The sequence below is a fragment of the Trematosphaeria pertusa genome (assembly GCF_010094035.1).
Source record: "Trematosphaeria pertusa strain CBS 122368 unplaced genomic scaffold BU26scaffold_1, whole genome shotgun sequence".
Taxonomy (NCBI): domain Eukaryota; kingdom Fungi; phylum Ascomycota; class Dothideomycetes; order Pleosporales; family Trematosphaeriaceae; genus Trematosphaeria; species Trematosphaeria pertusa.
In genome coordinates, this window is record NW_022987212.1 from 2,339,711 (window position 1) to 2,354,348 (window position 14,638).

A 14,638-nucleotide genomic window follows, 5' to 3' on the forward strand; every position below is an offset into this window, starting at 1 on the left:
GGCTTCCTTGTATATAGGAAATTTGATGTATCACGATTATGACATGAACGAGACAATTGCCTAGTTCTCATCGTGAACCGTCCGAAAGGTCATCTGCGTATTCACAAGATTACTTCATGACGCGCCTAAGAAGGTAGCTAACAACAAGAACTTGATCCACCAATGCAGGGTATCAAAGACCAAACGAAACCAAAGCGTACAAGTAACATGACTTAAATGAACCAAACTTTTATACCTTCGCCCATTTCATATACAGACTTTATCGTGATGGCATATACAGTGATTAAATCTGGCGACTGCTGCATCGACATCCGTCTTCAAGCAGCCACAGCGGAGCTGTGCTCTCCATTGCCGAAAACGCGGAATTGGATGAAGATGGTTACGTCCTCGACCATGGTGCCCAATGAGCCGATAAGCCAAGGGAGGTTAGTGAGAAAGTACTCTTTCTCGACGGAGTGGAAGAGGATCTACTCATGTTAGCAGGCCACCCTCATAACTGTTTCCAAGTGAATTAGGCTTACCCCTGCGCCGTACGTAGCATTTCCCAGCAGGGAAAGCATGAAGAACAGCAGCGACAGTCCCTCACACGACCGATCCTTTTGGTTCTTGATAATCTGGGGGATGCGTGCTCCCAGATAGCAGATGGCGCTCGCGTACCCTAGAATCTGTGCTCCAAGTGCCATGTCCGTTCCCGCAGTATCATCGTCGTCAGGCTGCGGGACCCATACGCCGGTCCGCCATGCGATTGCCCATCCAGCAGCACCAACGACGCATACCCCGAGTATGCTAAGCGTGTTCTTGACCCACTCTCTCCCGCCCTCTTCCTCTTCCACCAGGCTCGGCAGGCTGCTCGCCCGCCTTCTTGTGCTTATTGCGGAGCTCCTCCTCCTATGGCTGCCCGGCAGGCCCAAGTTACTGCTGTCTCGGCGGCCAAGCAGTGGCTGCTCGACGGAATCGATTGTGCGGGTGGATTCCTTGCGCGATTTCCGCGCATTCTTCATGTTGTAGTATACGCATTGCGCTATGAGGATGAGATCGGCAAAGCAGAAGTAGACGGCGAGGGCGATAACGGTGGGAACTAGGCCGGCCCAGATGGCGCCGGCGAGGTTGGTAATGTCGCCGATGAACCAAACGGTGAGAAAGGCGAGAGAGATGCCTTCGGCGGAGGACTGTTTGTAGTTTTCTATGAGTTGGGGTACCAACAGGAAGATCCACGATGCAAGCGACACGGAGCCGAAGACGCCAGACAAAGCCTCGTGGGCGGTCAAAGGCGGGCCCTGGGCCAGGGCTGCGATGTTCTGCATGGCTGGTCGGGCAATGCAAGTCTTGCACGGGCGGGTATGGGGATTGGTGAGAAGACTGCTGCGATCAGTGCTGCGAAAATTGTTCGCTGCCGACGTATGACGCAGGACGCTCTCTGGTGTCGCTCGTGGAGGGTCTTGTCCGCGAATAGGCGAGCCGCGATGCGCAAGGGGCCCTTTCCCGATCGGGACGTGTGCGTTGTCTGGGCAGGAGCGACCGGGCCAGCCGTTATATGCTTCCAGCCGAAGGGAAGGACGAAATCTGTGGGTATGTTTACAGTGCGAACATTGCCAGCCCGCAGTCTCCTGTTGGGAGAAAGGGAATTTTCCGTGAAACTGGCGAGGCTACGCAGATAATGGGTGTGGTGGGCCGACCTGTCAAAGGCGCACCTCGCCCGTCAAAGGCCCTGCTGTGGCTCCGCTGTTTTTGGGTCCGGCCTGCATAGCGCCTGTTACTGGCCCGCCGACTCAGCCCTTTTCTCTCCCCATCCACGCACGCCGCCTAGTCATCAACCCGCCGTCACCCGTTGCTGCACACCACTCGTTTTCTTTCCTCTCGTTTTCTGCGCTGCTTCCGTCTTCGTCTGTGCTGTAACGCCACCCTGGTCTCATTCACCTTCCATCGATAGCTCCTTTAATCAACACGCCTTTTCTGTGAAACCGCACTACCCTCGCTCATATAGGCGCCTCAACATCTCCACACCACGTCTCTCGCTCGTTTCCACCGTCGCCAAACATGCTAAGCACAATGCGGCAGTCGTGGCTCGTGTTCGCGCTTCTCGCCCTCTTCGCGCTCTCGTCGGCCCTGAGCCTGGAAGAGGCCCTCCACATCGACGGCATCGAGGAGTATCTACACCAGGGCATGAAGCGACAGGCCACGGGCACTGGCAACACAGCGGCGTCCGAATCCACGCCCACTCCTACCGACGATTCATCATCCGATGCCCCGACGTCGACACCGGACAACACTCCCTCACCGACGCCCACGCCGACGCCTACCGACGACTCCTCTTCAAACCCCGAGTCCACACCGCCGCCTGAATCTTCACAAGTGCCCTCATCTGGAGGCGGTCGCTCATCAGGAGCAGGGAGCACGCCCGCGCAGTCGACCGCGGCTCCTGTGACCTCCACGAGGATCACGACACCCATCGTCAGGACCACACCCCTCGTCGCTACGTCCGTCCAGCCGTACACCACGGTCTACACTACCATTAGCAATGGCCAGAATGTTGCGGTGACGAGCGTGGGATCTAGCACGGCCTTGATCACCACCGGACAGTCTCTGCAAACCACGCTTCCTGAGCCCCAGGACGATGGCAGCAACGGCGGCGGCGGCCTCAGCGACAGCAACAAGAAGATTATCGGCGGCGTTGTTGGCGGTGTCGGTGGCGCCATTCTGCTCGGTGGTATTGCCATCATCTGCTGGAGGATCTGGGGCCGCAAGAGGCATGTCTCGGAGGACGACGCGGACTTGATGGCCGGAACCGGATCTGCCCTTGGCGACAAACCTCAGAACGCGAGCTCGCCTTTCCAGTCGAACCTCGAACAATACCACAACCCTGGCGGACGACCGAACGCGGCAGCCAACTTCTAAGCGGTCCGGCTGAAAACGTACATACGGGGCCGACCTTTCGTCGGCCTGCTTCACGATTTCCACGACCATTTCTGGCTTATTTCGAGCTCCACCGATTTGGAAGGCTGCCCCGAGCACGTGTATAGAACAGGCTGCCTATGGCTTTAATTCTTGTGCTACGGGGTAGCCAGGCGGGTATGTTTTGTCTTTTGAATGCATTGCAGGCGTGGGGCGCACACATCTCTCTCCCCTTCCGTCTCCAGCGTCTTATTGTTTCACGGCACGTCTGCGAGATTGATCACACCATCGAGTTTTGCGGTGGACTTGCTTTAGATGGGTTGCGCAAGTGGTACACAATTATTTCCTCTGTAATTGGACGAGTCGTTTCGACGAACCCCTTAGCTGAGTCCTTCTATGAGAATTCGAGACGGACTTCAGTTATTTCTTCATGTCACTCCTTTGGCGGACAAGATACCTGAACGACAGTGTGCTGGCGTGCTAAAAGTTGTAATTCACTCTTCGGTTCCTTGCATAGTGTCAATAACAATGCAGAGTCCTATAATCATCCCCCCTCGCTCTAGCCTTCCCTGTTTCTGGATTGACGCATTTTTGTATAGCGGTATTAACGTCATCCGCTGTGCATGTCACTTGTCCTCAAATCATGGCGCAGCATCGGAGTGGTCGGACGTGGTGTTGGCAGGTCACAGTCAGGGCGCTTCATGTTTCAGCGCCGTCGCATCTTGCCTGCCTCATCCCCGAATCAGCAATCGCACGCACGCGCCAAAACGGTTCCCGCGTGAGCCATCGTAGGGCTGTTGATGCGCAATCTGTCAATCGAAATATGATCCTTCTGCTGGTCGCCGTATTCTGACCTTCGAACTTCTTCTCGACTTTTCGCAGCTTCAACGAACCGGAACCGCGCCGGCGCTAAAAATCGATTCGACATATACGCAGGACGTTCACTTCGCCGCAGACGTACGCATATTCTCTAGCCCAGGGAAGAAGGAAGAAGAGAAATGAAAATGCTCCCCCCGACGCTCCTCTCACTCATCCTCATGGCGCTCCCCACCCTCACGCTCTCCTCTCCGCAACCAGCCCTTGTCTCGGAAGAATACATGCACCTCATCCCACGCAACACGCTCTTCTTCCGACAAGCGTCCGACCTGCAGACCTTTACGCAAAACCTCGGCGGCTTCTCCGCGTCGCCCATCACGAATAGCGGGGATGCGAAGCGTCCGTTTGAGGTCGACGGGGATACGTTCACGGATTTTGACAGTGGTGCGCAGAGGAGTTGCGATAATCAGTTTCAGAAGTGTAGTCAGGCGGCGAATGAGCAGGGGAATAAGGGTGGGTTTAAGGTGGAGGATTGTGATCAGCAGAAGAGTGAGTATACCCAGAGAGGGTTGACTGGCGAAGGGGAGGGGGAGAGAGGAGGAACGGGGGGAATGTGCATGTCGATAAGGGCTAACTGAGAAACAGATCAGTGCAATGACGCGCAACAGAATGCGCAGGTGAAGGACTTCAATACGGGCGTTGCGAGTACGAATATTGGGCCGGATCCAGATTTTCCGGATTTCGATTTGATTTGTGAGGCGTAAGGGAAGAGCGGCGTAAGGAGGAAGGAGAACGGAAATTGATGGATTGATGGATTGAAGACCGAAACGGCTCCAGGAGGAAGATCTATGGGTCGAGACGTGACATTATGCGACGAAGGCCATGGTCTGGGTGTGAATGGTTTAGTGGCTAAGCAAGATAGTGACCGTCTCTGGGGATAGACTCCTTTCTAAGGAGAAACTTTCTATGCAGATATATTATATTGGTATTAAATGCTTGACCGTCCCCTAAAGTTGTGGTAGAATTTAGATTGGGAGCAGATCGTTATGGGATTGGCACGTGCTCCCGCGCTTGGAACCTCCAACGTCGCGACCCTCCGCGTTGACCTACTACCATCAACTTCCATACCCAGGGCCAACTCGTGAGCTATAATGCTTCAATGTGCATAACATCACGCCCTACGCCATTCGACTCCTTGTACCTTGCGAATTGACGCGTCTATTGCGCCGTCCATCACGCGTTCTAGCCTGTTTCTCATTCATGATGCCCACCGAGTCATTTCAATTCGGCCATTGGTTCTTCAAATTATCTATACGTTTTGAGGACCTCCTTGGGAATTCTCAACGCATCTAGCCATGTCTCCACCAAGCAATGTCTTCCAGGCATTATTCTCCGCATCGCGCTCCCCAACGGTGAAAAATATACAGAAACTTCTTCTTCGTATAGGCTCCGCCACCTCCGGCAAGAAAGATGTCCTCTTATCACGACTGCAGAAAGACATGCGAATTTCTAAAATACCCGACTCGGACAACTGGACGAAACGTACGAGAATTCTGAGCATCGACATGGGGATCAAGAATCTGGCGTTCTGCGTCGCAGACGTACGGCTTTCTAGCGAAGAGAGCAGTGCAACGACAATGGAGATCAGAGCTTGGCGCCGATTAGACGTCGTCGAAGAAGTATCCAAGAGATCGGGCATCAAGAAACGCGAGTTCGCGAAAGAGGGCACGGGGGAAGACGAAGAACGCCCGGATCCATATGCGCCGTCCAGTCTATCCGACACAGCGTACACGCTTCTAAAGCGATCACTGCTCACTTACGCACCCGATATCATCTTAATCGAGCGCCAGCGGTGGCGCAGCTCAGGCGGGAGTGCGATTCAGCAGTGGACCGTGAGGGTGAATACGCTAGAAGGAATGCTGTGGGCTATTCTAACCGCTTTACGTACCGAGTGTAGGATTACTACGCGTCGAGAGGATTTTAAGAAGTACAATTATCGGATTTTTGGCGTGGATCCGAAGCGTGTTGGTGGGTTTTGGCTCGGTGATCGGGGCAAGGTTGAGGGGGTGAAAAGGCGGAGCAAGAAGGAGGGGGCGGAGGAAGTGGGTTTGGGCCCTGAGAGTGAAACTGAAGATGGTGTGGGATTGGAGGGCGGTGGCAAAGCAGGTGGGAAGCTGAGCCGTGGGAAGGCGGAGAAGAAAGCCAAAATATGGCTGCTGCGTTCATGGTTGGATCGGGAGCCTCCATCGACCGCCTTATCGAAACACACAAAACCATCTCCGGACGAAGAAGAAGTACCCGCAGCTCAAGCATATATATCGTTCTCCTTCTTTCATCACGCCGAAGCGACACGTCAAACGCTCCTCTACGCCACAGATGCAGCGTCCGAGCGTTCGAAACGCACAAACATTCGCAAAGGTGACGTGAAAAAGGTGGATGATATTACAGATTGCTTTTTGCAAGCGGCGGCGTGGGTCGCCTGGGAAGAGAACAGAAGAGCTATTTATAAGGAGTCTAAGAAGTTCTCGGGTTAGGAGAGGGATAACAGGGAGAGGATGGTGGACGATTTGAATACATCTTTTCAGTCGATACTCAATGCACAGAGAGTTGGGCACGGCGATAAGGGTCCAAAGATGATAAAAAGGCTACTAAAAGAGGCTGCAGGGTTTTGAAAGGAATTTGGAGGCGCTGAAGTGAGGACTGAGGTTTTGGGAAGGGAAGAAATGGAAAGGAGGGCTGGCGACCTGGAGAGGGTAGCAACGTGCATGGCTTCCAGTATCTGGACCAAGGCAAGTCTTTTCTTGAGAAGCACCGAATGTCGTTGTCGACATGGGCTTCGCTCGGGCTTCGCTCGGGCTACGGAACTGATCCTGGCTGGAACAGGATTAGGATACCCAAGTGTTCCATAACCCAAGAGATCGCTCCTAGGCGGCATCCTTCGGCGTACGTCTGTTGTTTTCGACGGCGATTCCCCATGGCCAAGCCTATTATTTGGAAAGAAACCATGTCTGTATTCTCTGCTCCATCTCTCACCCTCCTCGTTCTGCTACCGCTCGCCTGCCTCAACCGATGCAGACTCCCAGAAGCCATGGGAGGTGGTGGCAAAGAGTACTAGCTTAGAAATGGACTCGTACAGAGATGATTCCAACCCACACCTTTACATCCCCTTTGATATTGGCCGGCAAGTCCGAGATGAAGAAGTCTGCCTCGGCCCTCAACTCGAGTCCGACTGTAGTATGCACATATCGTGGGCCTCCGTGTCAGCACCTGCCCTAAAGATGAAGAGCATGGAGAAGAAAGTTCCTCCGAGCTGATGCCTGACGATGTGGACGCCTAATCTCTTGGAGGCGAACTGTTGTTTTGGTAGGTAGCATGTAAGCTTATACATAAGCCCATACTAAACGCCCTGTGAGGCCAAAGTGACAAATTACGGGCAGACGCTAGAATCTTGAGATCTCGTCTATCGCCAATATCTTCTCTTACAGTACGATCCGAAGTTTTGCTAGTCGCATATAGGGCTTACATCCTGCATAGAATCCCGTAGTGCAACCGCACAGGGGTAGCTGTAGCAGTAAAGCACATCGTCTCAGTCTAATTCTTTTAGCTGATGGTGTCTTGCATTCTCTTAGACCAAGTCATCTACCTATGAGGCAGCAAAGAACGGCCGACATAGTCATCGTGTAATCGAGAACACGCACGAGAACACGCGATATTGGGGCGCTCCTACACTAACGCACCTCCTTACGGCTCTTCCAGTACTTTCTTAGTAGCACCGTCTGGATCCCACCAGAAGCATCGCCATACGCACCAGCCCCCGTCCGACGGCAGCGTGCTGCCCGGTACGTAGCACAATCCACGTTGCAACACGCCCCCATCTGCGCCCGACTCCGGGGGACCATTGTCTTTGAGAGCCGAGGCTTTTATGCCGGATATTGTCGGTTTTGATTCTGGTTCCGGAGGATCTGGTCGGTGCGCATTTCGTGAGGAGGTGCAACGTGGAGTTCCCAGAAGCGCTGAGGCGTAAACGGCGCGTATGCATTATGCATGGAAGCATTGCCGGCGCGGCTATAGAAGGGAGCACTGGCCGGATGGTGCGAATCCGTATTGGAGGCGTACGCTGGAATGGATACAGGGCAAAACATGGCAATTAAGTGGCTTATTTGAATGGTTACGATTCTGTTCGTAGAGCTCGCTCTATCCCATCTATGAAGCAGTAGCAGAAGCCCGACAAACTCCAAATTACCGCCTGGCACAATTTGCCAAGCAAAAACCCGCGCGTTGGAAATATGTGGATATGAAACACCAATCCAGTTCAAATCCCCATTCCGTTCCTTCTTTAGCCGGGGTATAGTAACCCTTCGAAGAAAAAGAGCAAGGCATGATATATCATGGCAGCAATGACAGTGGTATCCCAAAGAAGAACGAAAAAGAGTGCAAAATGGCCGTTCCGTTATCGTGAAATGAGTCGTAGACGTAGAAAGTCGAAATCGAAATATCGGGTGTATCGAATGGAAAAGGCGGAAAGTTAATAGAAAGAAGCGAAGACAATAAGAGAGAAGAAAACCTAGTACGCTTTACCTCGCGTTAGCCTCATAATCACTCGCCCAGCCTCCGCCATAGACGGCCTGTTGTGCTGGGTAGTCGCCTTCATCGTCGAAGAGCTCACCTCCACTGCTTGCGTCAAAACTGCTCCGACCACTGATGTCGCCTTCCACCTCTTCCGGTTGGCCGGCGGGTAGCTGATCCCACTGAATGCCTGCCAATGCAGGATATTGAGCGAGAAGGGCTGCAGGAAGACCGTATTGCGGTGGTGCTGCATGCTCCATACTGCCAGTTACAGGAGGGAATGCCTCGAAGCCTTGTTGTGGAGCCATCATGCCGCCAAAGTTTTGTTGAGGCATTGGCGCGAACATTCCGTTACCATTGTCCATCTGTTGGCTCTGACCGTCCCAGGCGCCTTTCTCCTGTGCCTCCTCTTCGAGGAGCGGTCGAATGCAAACTCGGCCAGCTTCTGACCGGAAGTGACGCCCTAGAGCATCGGCACGAGCAAACCGCCTGCCGCAACCCCAATTGTTCGCATCTTTGAGCACGCCACGGCAGATGAACTTCTTCTCTCCCGAGTGAAGGCCTTCATGCCGCTTACGATCATGCTGGCGCGCAAATGCTTTGCCGCACACACTGCACACGAACGGACGCTCGTCTGTATGCGTGCGCAGATGAGACCGGAGATTGTAGGCGCGAGTGAAGCGCTTCGGGCAGAGAGTACACTGGAATGTCGCAGGATGCTTTTGCGTGCGCTTCGCATTCGAGCCATCGCCTGACTGGTTGGTGGGCCTTGATGGATCTGCGAGGTCGAGGATGTAATCGCGATGGGGCACGCTTGAAGTGGAGGAACGACGGGATGACTTGGTAGAGGGCGATGGCGAGCGAGACTTTGCGGCACCGGGAGATAGTGAACGGTTGGCTTCCATGACGTCCAGACCAGGCGTAGAGGCGCGAGAGCTAGCGCTGCTAAACGGATCGGACTTGGCGCGTATCCGGTTCCGGCTGCGAGCTGTACACTGTCAGATTGTACTTTGAAGAGACACTTGGGAAGCTCACATCGATCTGGAGGACTAAGGGCATCAGTCTGGTGTTCAGGCTTCGGCGGATCAAAGCTCGCTTGCCGCGAGGGCGGCGCAAAGTCAATATTGATCTCAGGCGGGGACATGGTGTCGGCCTGGCCAAACTCTGGCCCGGGCCCTTGGTTGATGGACGGGAAAGGCTCTTGGCCCTGGCCCTGATACGCGCCCATGCCCTGCTGTCCGAACTGATTGTTGAAGTTGGGGTCCAACCCGAAGCTACCTGGTTGGAACTGCGGCAGCGCTTGCTGTTGCGGAAGCAGTCGCGGCGAGATGTGAGGGCTGTGGCCGGGGCTGATGTGGGATTGGTTATCGTTCAGGTTGAATTGGCCGATGCCCATGACCTCCTGGAAGAGAGACGGGTCTTGCTGAGCATTCAGCAGGGGTGAAGGGTTATCGTGGTCGAAGCTGTCGTGGTTGCCCATGTAGGGCGACGCATGCGCCGAGGACACGTCGGAGTAGGTCTCTGACGGCGCGCGTCGATGTCCGCGAAAGGGTGCCATGTTCGCCCACTCGTTTCCTTGCCCGTATGCGGCGCTTGGATCGAGGGAAGCATGGCGCGAGTGCGAGGGGGAGGGGAATGCGCCCTGGCTCATGTTCGGCGACGCATGAGGGCTCGGGCTCTGCTGGTTCATGCCGGGCAGGAGGTGCGGCGGGGTGGGTGAATGCGGGTGCGCGGTCGCCATCTGGTTCATGAGGTCGGAGGGGTTGACCGACTGGTTCTGCGGCTGAGAGTCGAGCAGCTGCGGGTCCAGGGTGTTGCTGAGAAACGACGGATCGATGGCCTGGCTCTGGTTGAGGCCGCTGTCGGAGTAGTAGCTGCTGTAGCCCACGTTGCTGCCGTTGCTGCCGATGTCGAGCGGGTCTGGCGCGAGGGTGTTGCCTTGCGGGCCGAACTGCGGACTCGGGGAGCGGCGTTGCGATAGGCCCTGGCTCGTCTGCAGGTAGGTCTGGTCGGCGAGGGCGGTCGGCGGCGGGAACTGCGGCGACTGGGTGGTGGTCAGGAACTGCGCGGCGTCGAAGCTCTGCCCCGCCGTCGTCGCCTGGGTGAAGCTGGTCGTGGTCGGGTCGGGCGACAGCGATTGATCGAGGCCGAGGCCGGAGGCGTTGTGGTATGGCGCATGAGGGGAGGCGGACGGGCGTCTTATATGGGAGCCCGCTGAAGGGCTCCGGCCCCTTGACGTATCCATGTGGTTGAGTCGCGCCGGGCGTGGTGGTGCTGTGCTATCCTTGGAGCGCGGACGAGGAGGAGGACACGGGCCAAGCTCTTTGGGATCTCCCTGGCGGCGGCGGGAGGTGGAAAGCACGGGGCACTGCGCGCGATTCGTGCACTTCAGGCAGAATGAGTGGCTGGTGGAGGCGGCTGTGCAAAGGGTGCGATGAATTCACTGCTCGCCCGCGCTGGTGGTGCACTGCCCGCGACAACAATAGAACGCGCTATGCCCGTTCGGGGCGGGTTGGCGCCGCTAACGATTGCCAGGTCGCTGCAGGTCCGCGAAGACGAGCGTCAGAGTGCCTGGTTTCAGCGCGCCGGGACGTGAAACGCTGTGTCCTCGTTCCGTAAAGCTTGCGATGCCAGACGCCAGACGCCAGACGCCAGATGCCGGATGCCAGATGCCAGATGCCAGATGCCAGCGTGCACTCGGGCAGCATGTGGATACTGCCGTCGACAAGTCCGCCAGCGTCTGTAGTCGACAAGTCCTCCAGCGCGTCAAAGAGAAATGGAATCTTGGAATACAAGCGGGCTTGCTTATCGTCAGGACAGGTAGTCTCAAATCTAATTCGCGCCTTAGGTATGGGTCGTTCACCCAAACAACCGCGAGGCTGTCGCCAAAGTGTCACAAACGTCGCAAACCACTCGCCGTCCACCCAGCCAGGCCATGCCAGCCGCCAATTACAGGCATGGGAATGCTCAACTCGATCCAAACCCGCGCATGTACCGTAGCGCGGAGACCAGTGAGGTGGCCGCATCTCGCTTGGTGAAGTCATTCCCTCTGGAGGTCCGCCGTTTGACTTGCACAGCCCCCGAGGCTCTCTCCACGAGGCAGACTTCGACCCCATTCCTCCAAATCTGCTCCCCACGCGACGCGCTCCCAGTCACTACTGTACATAGCCGTCGGATGTTTTTCTCAACGGCTGCATTGCATCACACCGCGTCGTTCTGCCGCAGCGGCCAGCGATAATAATAGCAACTGCCTCCCGCTCATTATTAAGCTCTGCAGCATGTTGCCCGACGAGGCAATCCACAGTCAAACAAATACCAGGCGCCAAGCAATCATCCAAATTTCAATCCTCTCGTAGGATCCCATCGTCCGTCCTGTGAAGGACCCGCCGCAGGTCGAGGGTTGCCGGATGCTGTTGGCACTCCCGCAAACCGGATGCCCACCTCTGGCGTCCACATTCCCGCGTGCGGACCGACGCTGGCTCTTGTAGGCGTCGGCGCTGTCAAAGGCTCTTCTGCGTGAGCATCCGCACCGTATTGCGGATTCTGAGCGTCCACCTGCCGCTGCTGCTGGAGCGAGTTCGAGTTCGTTTGCTGAAGATTGAGCGAACTCATTGCGGTTGCAATGTCACTGTAGCACGTCAGTACAAATCTTTGGGACTGACAATACATCGCAAACTCACCCCTCAATCTGCGATGCCTCCTGCTTCCGCTGATAAGCGAAGCTGCGGCAGTCGTCTCGGAACCTATTCACGATTTTGGCAAGATCGTTGTAGAACTTTCTTCCGACGTCAAGGTTGGAGATGATCTCCTTGTACTTGAAGTACGCGTTCTCAAGGCTCTGCAGCGCCTGTTCGCGCTGCTTCGTCGACTGGTCGCCTCGTCGCGCATTCACAAACGCAGCATTGGCGTCTTGGAGACGCTTGGTGGCCTCTTGTTGCTCTCTCGCTTCGTCCTTGACCATGTCCTGGTCAACATCGTACATCTGAAGTCGCTTGTCGAAGAGGCCCTCAAACTGTACAGCCTCAATGTTCTGCATAGGGTACTCCCGCTCTAAGCGAGCTGCTTCGCGGAGCAGTTCGGGGTCTATGGGGCTGTGAGTATTCAACGACTAGGAATAAGCGCGACTCTTACTTATGTCATCTTGTTTTGCTTTAGTCCTCAGGGCCTCAATTTTCCGCCGCCTCCGACTCTCCAGACGGCTGACTTCGTTGAAGCATCCTCGAAGCTTCCCGGCTTCCCTCTCCACATCACCAGTGATTGCGGGTCTTCGACCGCTCGGGACATAATTCTCAAGATCGTAATCCGAACCATTCAGCAGACTGATGAGATGTTCGTTCTCTTTGAGCTTTGTCTTGACGATGTTGTCGCTGTTAGCAGCTGCCTTGAAGTAGCCGTCAATCTCCCCTATCTGGGCATACAGCTTAGGGGCGGCCTGCTCGGCGGGTGGTCGGCTCCATCGATCGGTCCCATATTTGAGGCGTGCTCCTTCATCCTCAGCTGCTTCTGACTTGAGGATGTCGCATCCTTCCTGATAAATAGCCTGATCGCTCTTCTTCAGCTTTTTGGTGTCTTCCATAGAACGTAGCAGCCGGTTGAGTCCATCCTGTTGTCGGATCTCCTCGGCATGAGCGACTAGACCAGGTGGCAGGCCAAGCGGCTTCTCAAGGGCTTGGAGCGAGCCTGGAAGGTTTAGGCTCCTGAGCACTTCGTGAATCTGACTCGTGAGCGCCTCCAGCTCCTCGATGATGGTGTTATTGACCAAGCGATCTCGCCGGTCGACATAGATGCTGGCAGCCAAGTGCACCGAGTAAGGCACGAGTTTGGAAAACAGCGCAGGTCCAAGCTCGCCATGTTCGCCAAGCATAGAGCTGGAGTCGGAAACTTCCTTCGGTATCCTGGAGACCACCATGTTGGCTCTGTCGAGAATCTTCAGCTCGGCCTTAGGCGGTACAGGTAGTAGATAGATCATGTCGTTGTCCTTCTCCGCCCGCTTCAGATCTTCTGTGACTCTATTCTTCAGACCGTTTAGATCAGCTAGGACCACCTTGTTGATGTACCGCTGCTCCTTCAAAGCCTCGTTGACGCAGGTCTGACTGTCACGTAACCTCGCCACCTCTTCTCCGTATTTTCGCTTCTCTAAACAATCGCAAGCAGCGCGGAACTGTGCAGCCGCGGCGAAGTGGTGGTGCTTCGCCGTCATATGGTGTATCCACTCGCTGCTTATGGAGTCCGACTGTATTCCCGCTTCACCAGCTTCGTTGTAGAGGTCCGACACGCGCGCGGCCAGCTTTGCAATTGTTGCGTCCTTCAGGCCATCTTTTACCGCCTTTTGCCAGAAGCACTCCTGGCCCTGTGCTAGCATGAGCTTCTCCAGACATTCCAGCGTCATTGTGTCCATGTCCTCGGGAGGCGTCGTCCGCAGCTCGGGAAGCACGGCATCTCGGAGATGGGACAGCACACCGGCAGCAAGGCAGAAGTTGTTGGCAGCGACCTTCAACCCATCGGGCGTGCTCCGATTCGAGGACATGGCTAGCTGGGAATACATGGCGGCAAGGTTGAACACGATGTTGGCTAGCTCGAATCGCAGGTTATTCCGGGATACCGGCCGGCTGACGTTGTATCCTAGGGCAGGATACCACGGGAAGTCGACGCCAATGTCGATGGGGAACTTCCCGCTTATCCATACTAGCTCCGCAGCATACGCCTGAAGCTTGGGTATATTGCTCGGATGTGGTTCTTGCCCGTGGATGGCCGTGGAGCGCATCTTCTCGATGATCTCCAGGTCCTTGGTGAACATGTCCGGATGCTGGTCATACTTGGACGAGATGTACTGCTTGATGGCTTCGGAGAGGGACACGGTGTGCGACCGCCGAAACGGGAGGAAAAGAATGTTCCTGGCCATATTGATTAGCTGGTGCAGTTGTGCCGCGAAATGTCAACTTACGACGCCATGGTGGGCTGTATAGCCGTGCACAAGAGTGTTTACGGTGCGTTCGAGGTGAAAGGCCGCGGGGCAGGAGTGACGTTTGTGCAAGGATGCGGCAGGTGGGGCTCCGCGCCAGTCACCGATCCAGGAACGCGGCGAAACAGCAAGGCCGAGCTCTCATGTCCATCATCCGTCTTGCACAGGCCTCGGAGGTAGCGACGGACAGCTCGGCGACTGGCGTGTGCATGCACAAACCGTGGTGAGGCGCGGCTGGTCTCAGTCCCCTACCAACCGCTCCGCGACAGAGGCGATATGTCAGCGAAGTAGCCGCAATCTATAGTAATCTAGCCGATTGCAACACCATCGCGAAACGCGCGCAGCCCCTCTTTCACCGCCATCAGTGCTCTCCCTGCCCTGCGGAGTATAAAGCCGGTTGCT

General features: G+C 55.6%; 7 protein-coding genes across 7 annotated transcripts; 4 read left to right on the forward strand and 3 right to left on the reverse strand.

Annotated features, from left to right (window-relative positions):
• Nucleotides 1-1,693, reverse strand: BU26DRAFT_445179 (vacuolar membrane PQ loop repeat protein). The gene is made up of 2 exons (XM_033824583.1): nt 522-1,693; nt 1-467 (listed from the first exon to the last, which is right to left on the reverse strand). Exons 1-2 carry the CDS (start codon nt 1,302-1,304, stop codon nt 318-320), a joined length of 933 nt encoding a protein of 310 aa, XP_033691410.1. The 5' UTR covers nt 1,305-1,693; the 3' UTR covers nt 1-317.
• A 356-nt stretch (nt 1,694-2,049) lies between these two features.
• Nucleotides 2,050-2,895, forward strand: BU26DRAFT_499079 (uncharacterized protein; the record flags this gene model as incomplete). The annotated part of the gene is made up of 1 exon (XM_033826382.1): nt 2,050-2,895. The coding sequence occupies one exon, from the start codon at nt 2,050-2,052 to the stop codon at nt 2,893-2,895; it is 846 nt and encodes a 281-aa protein (XP_033691411.1).
• Nucleotides 2,896-3,521: 626 nt separating this feature from the next.
• Nucleotides 3,522-4,687, forward strand: BU26DRAFT_472651 (uncharacterized protein). The gene is made up of 2 exons (XM_033825441.1): nt 3,522-4,257; nt 4,354-4,687. Exons 1-2 carry the CDS (start codon nt 3,891-3,893, stop codon nt 4,470-4,472), a joined length of 486 nt encoding a protein of 161 aa, XP_033691412.1. The 5' UTR covers nt 3,522-3,890; the 3' UTR covers nt 4,473-4,687.
• A 421-nt stretch (nt 4,688-5,108) lies between these two features.
• On the forward strand, nt 5,109-6,215 carry BU26DRAFT_406415 (ribonuclease H-like protein; the record flags this gene model as incomplete). Its single annotated transcript, XM_033822864.1, has 1 exon — nt 5,109-6,215. A coding segment is annotated over one exon (1,107 nt), but the record flags the coding sequence as incomplete, so codon positions are not given.
• A 219-nt stretch (nt 6,216-6,434) lies between these two features.
• On the forward strand, nt 6,435-6,872 carry BU26DRAFT_21351 (uncharacterized protein). The gene has a single exon (XM_033820676.1). The coding sequence runs from the start codon at nt 6,524-6,526 to the stop codon at nt 6,821-6,823; it is 300 nt and encodes a 99-aa protein (XP_033691414.1). The 5' UTR covers nt 6,435-6,523; the 3' UTR covers nt 6,824-6,872.
• Nucleotides 6,873-7,964: 1,092 nt separating this feature from the next.
• BU26DRAFT_513242 (uncharacterized protein) lies at nt 7,965-10,740 on the reverse strand. Its single transcript, XM_033827578.1, has 2 exons — nt 9,310-10,740; nt 7,965-9,262 (listed from the first exon to the last, which is right to left on the reverse strand). Exons 1-2 carry the CDS (start codon nt 10,517-10,519, stop codon nt 8,283-8,285), a joined length of 2,190 nt encoding a protein of 729 aa, XP_033691415.1. The 5' UTR covers nt 10,520-10,740; the 3' UTR covers nt 7,965-8,282.
• A 757-nt stretch (nt 10,741-11,497) lies between these two features.
• On the reverse strand, nt 11,498-14,578 carry BU26DRAFT_21394 (BRO1-domain-containing protein). The gene is made up of 4 exons (XM_033820683.1): nt 14,219-14,578; nt 12,406-14,168; nt 11,955-12,357; nt 11,498-11,902 (listed from the first exon to the last, which is right to left on the reverse strand). The coding sequence occupies exons 1-4, from the start codon at nt 14,224-14,226 to the stop codon at nt 11,605-11,607; spliced, it is 2,472 nt and encodes an 823-aa protein (XP_033691416.1). The 5' UTR covers nt 14,227-14,578; the 3' UTR covers nt 11,498-11,604.
• Between the last annotated feature and the right edge of the window lie 60 nt (nt 14,579-14,638).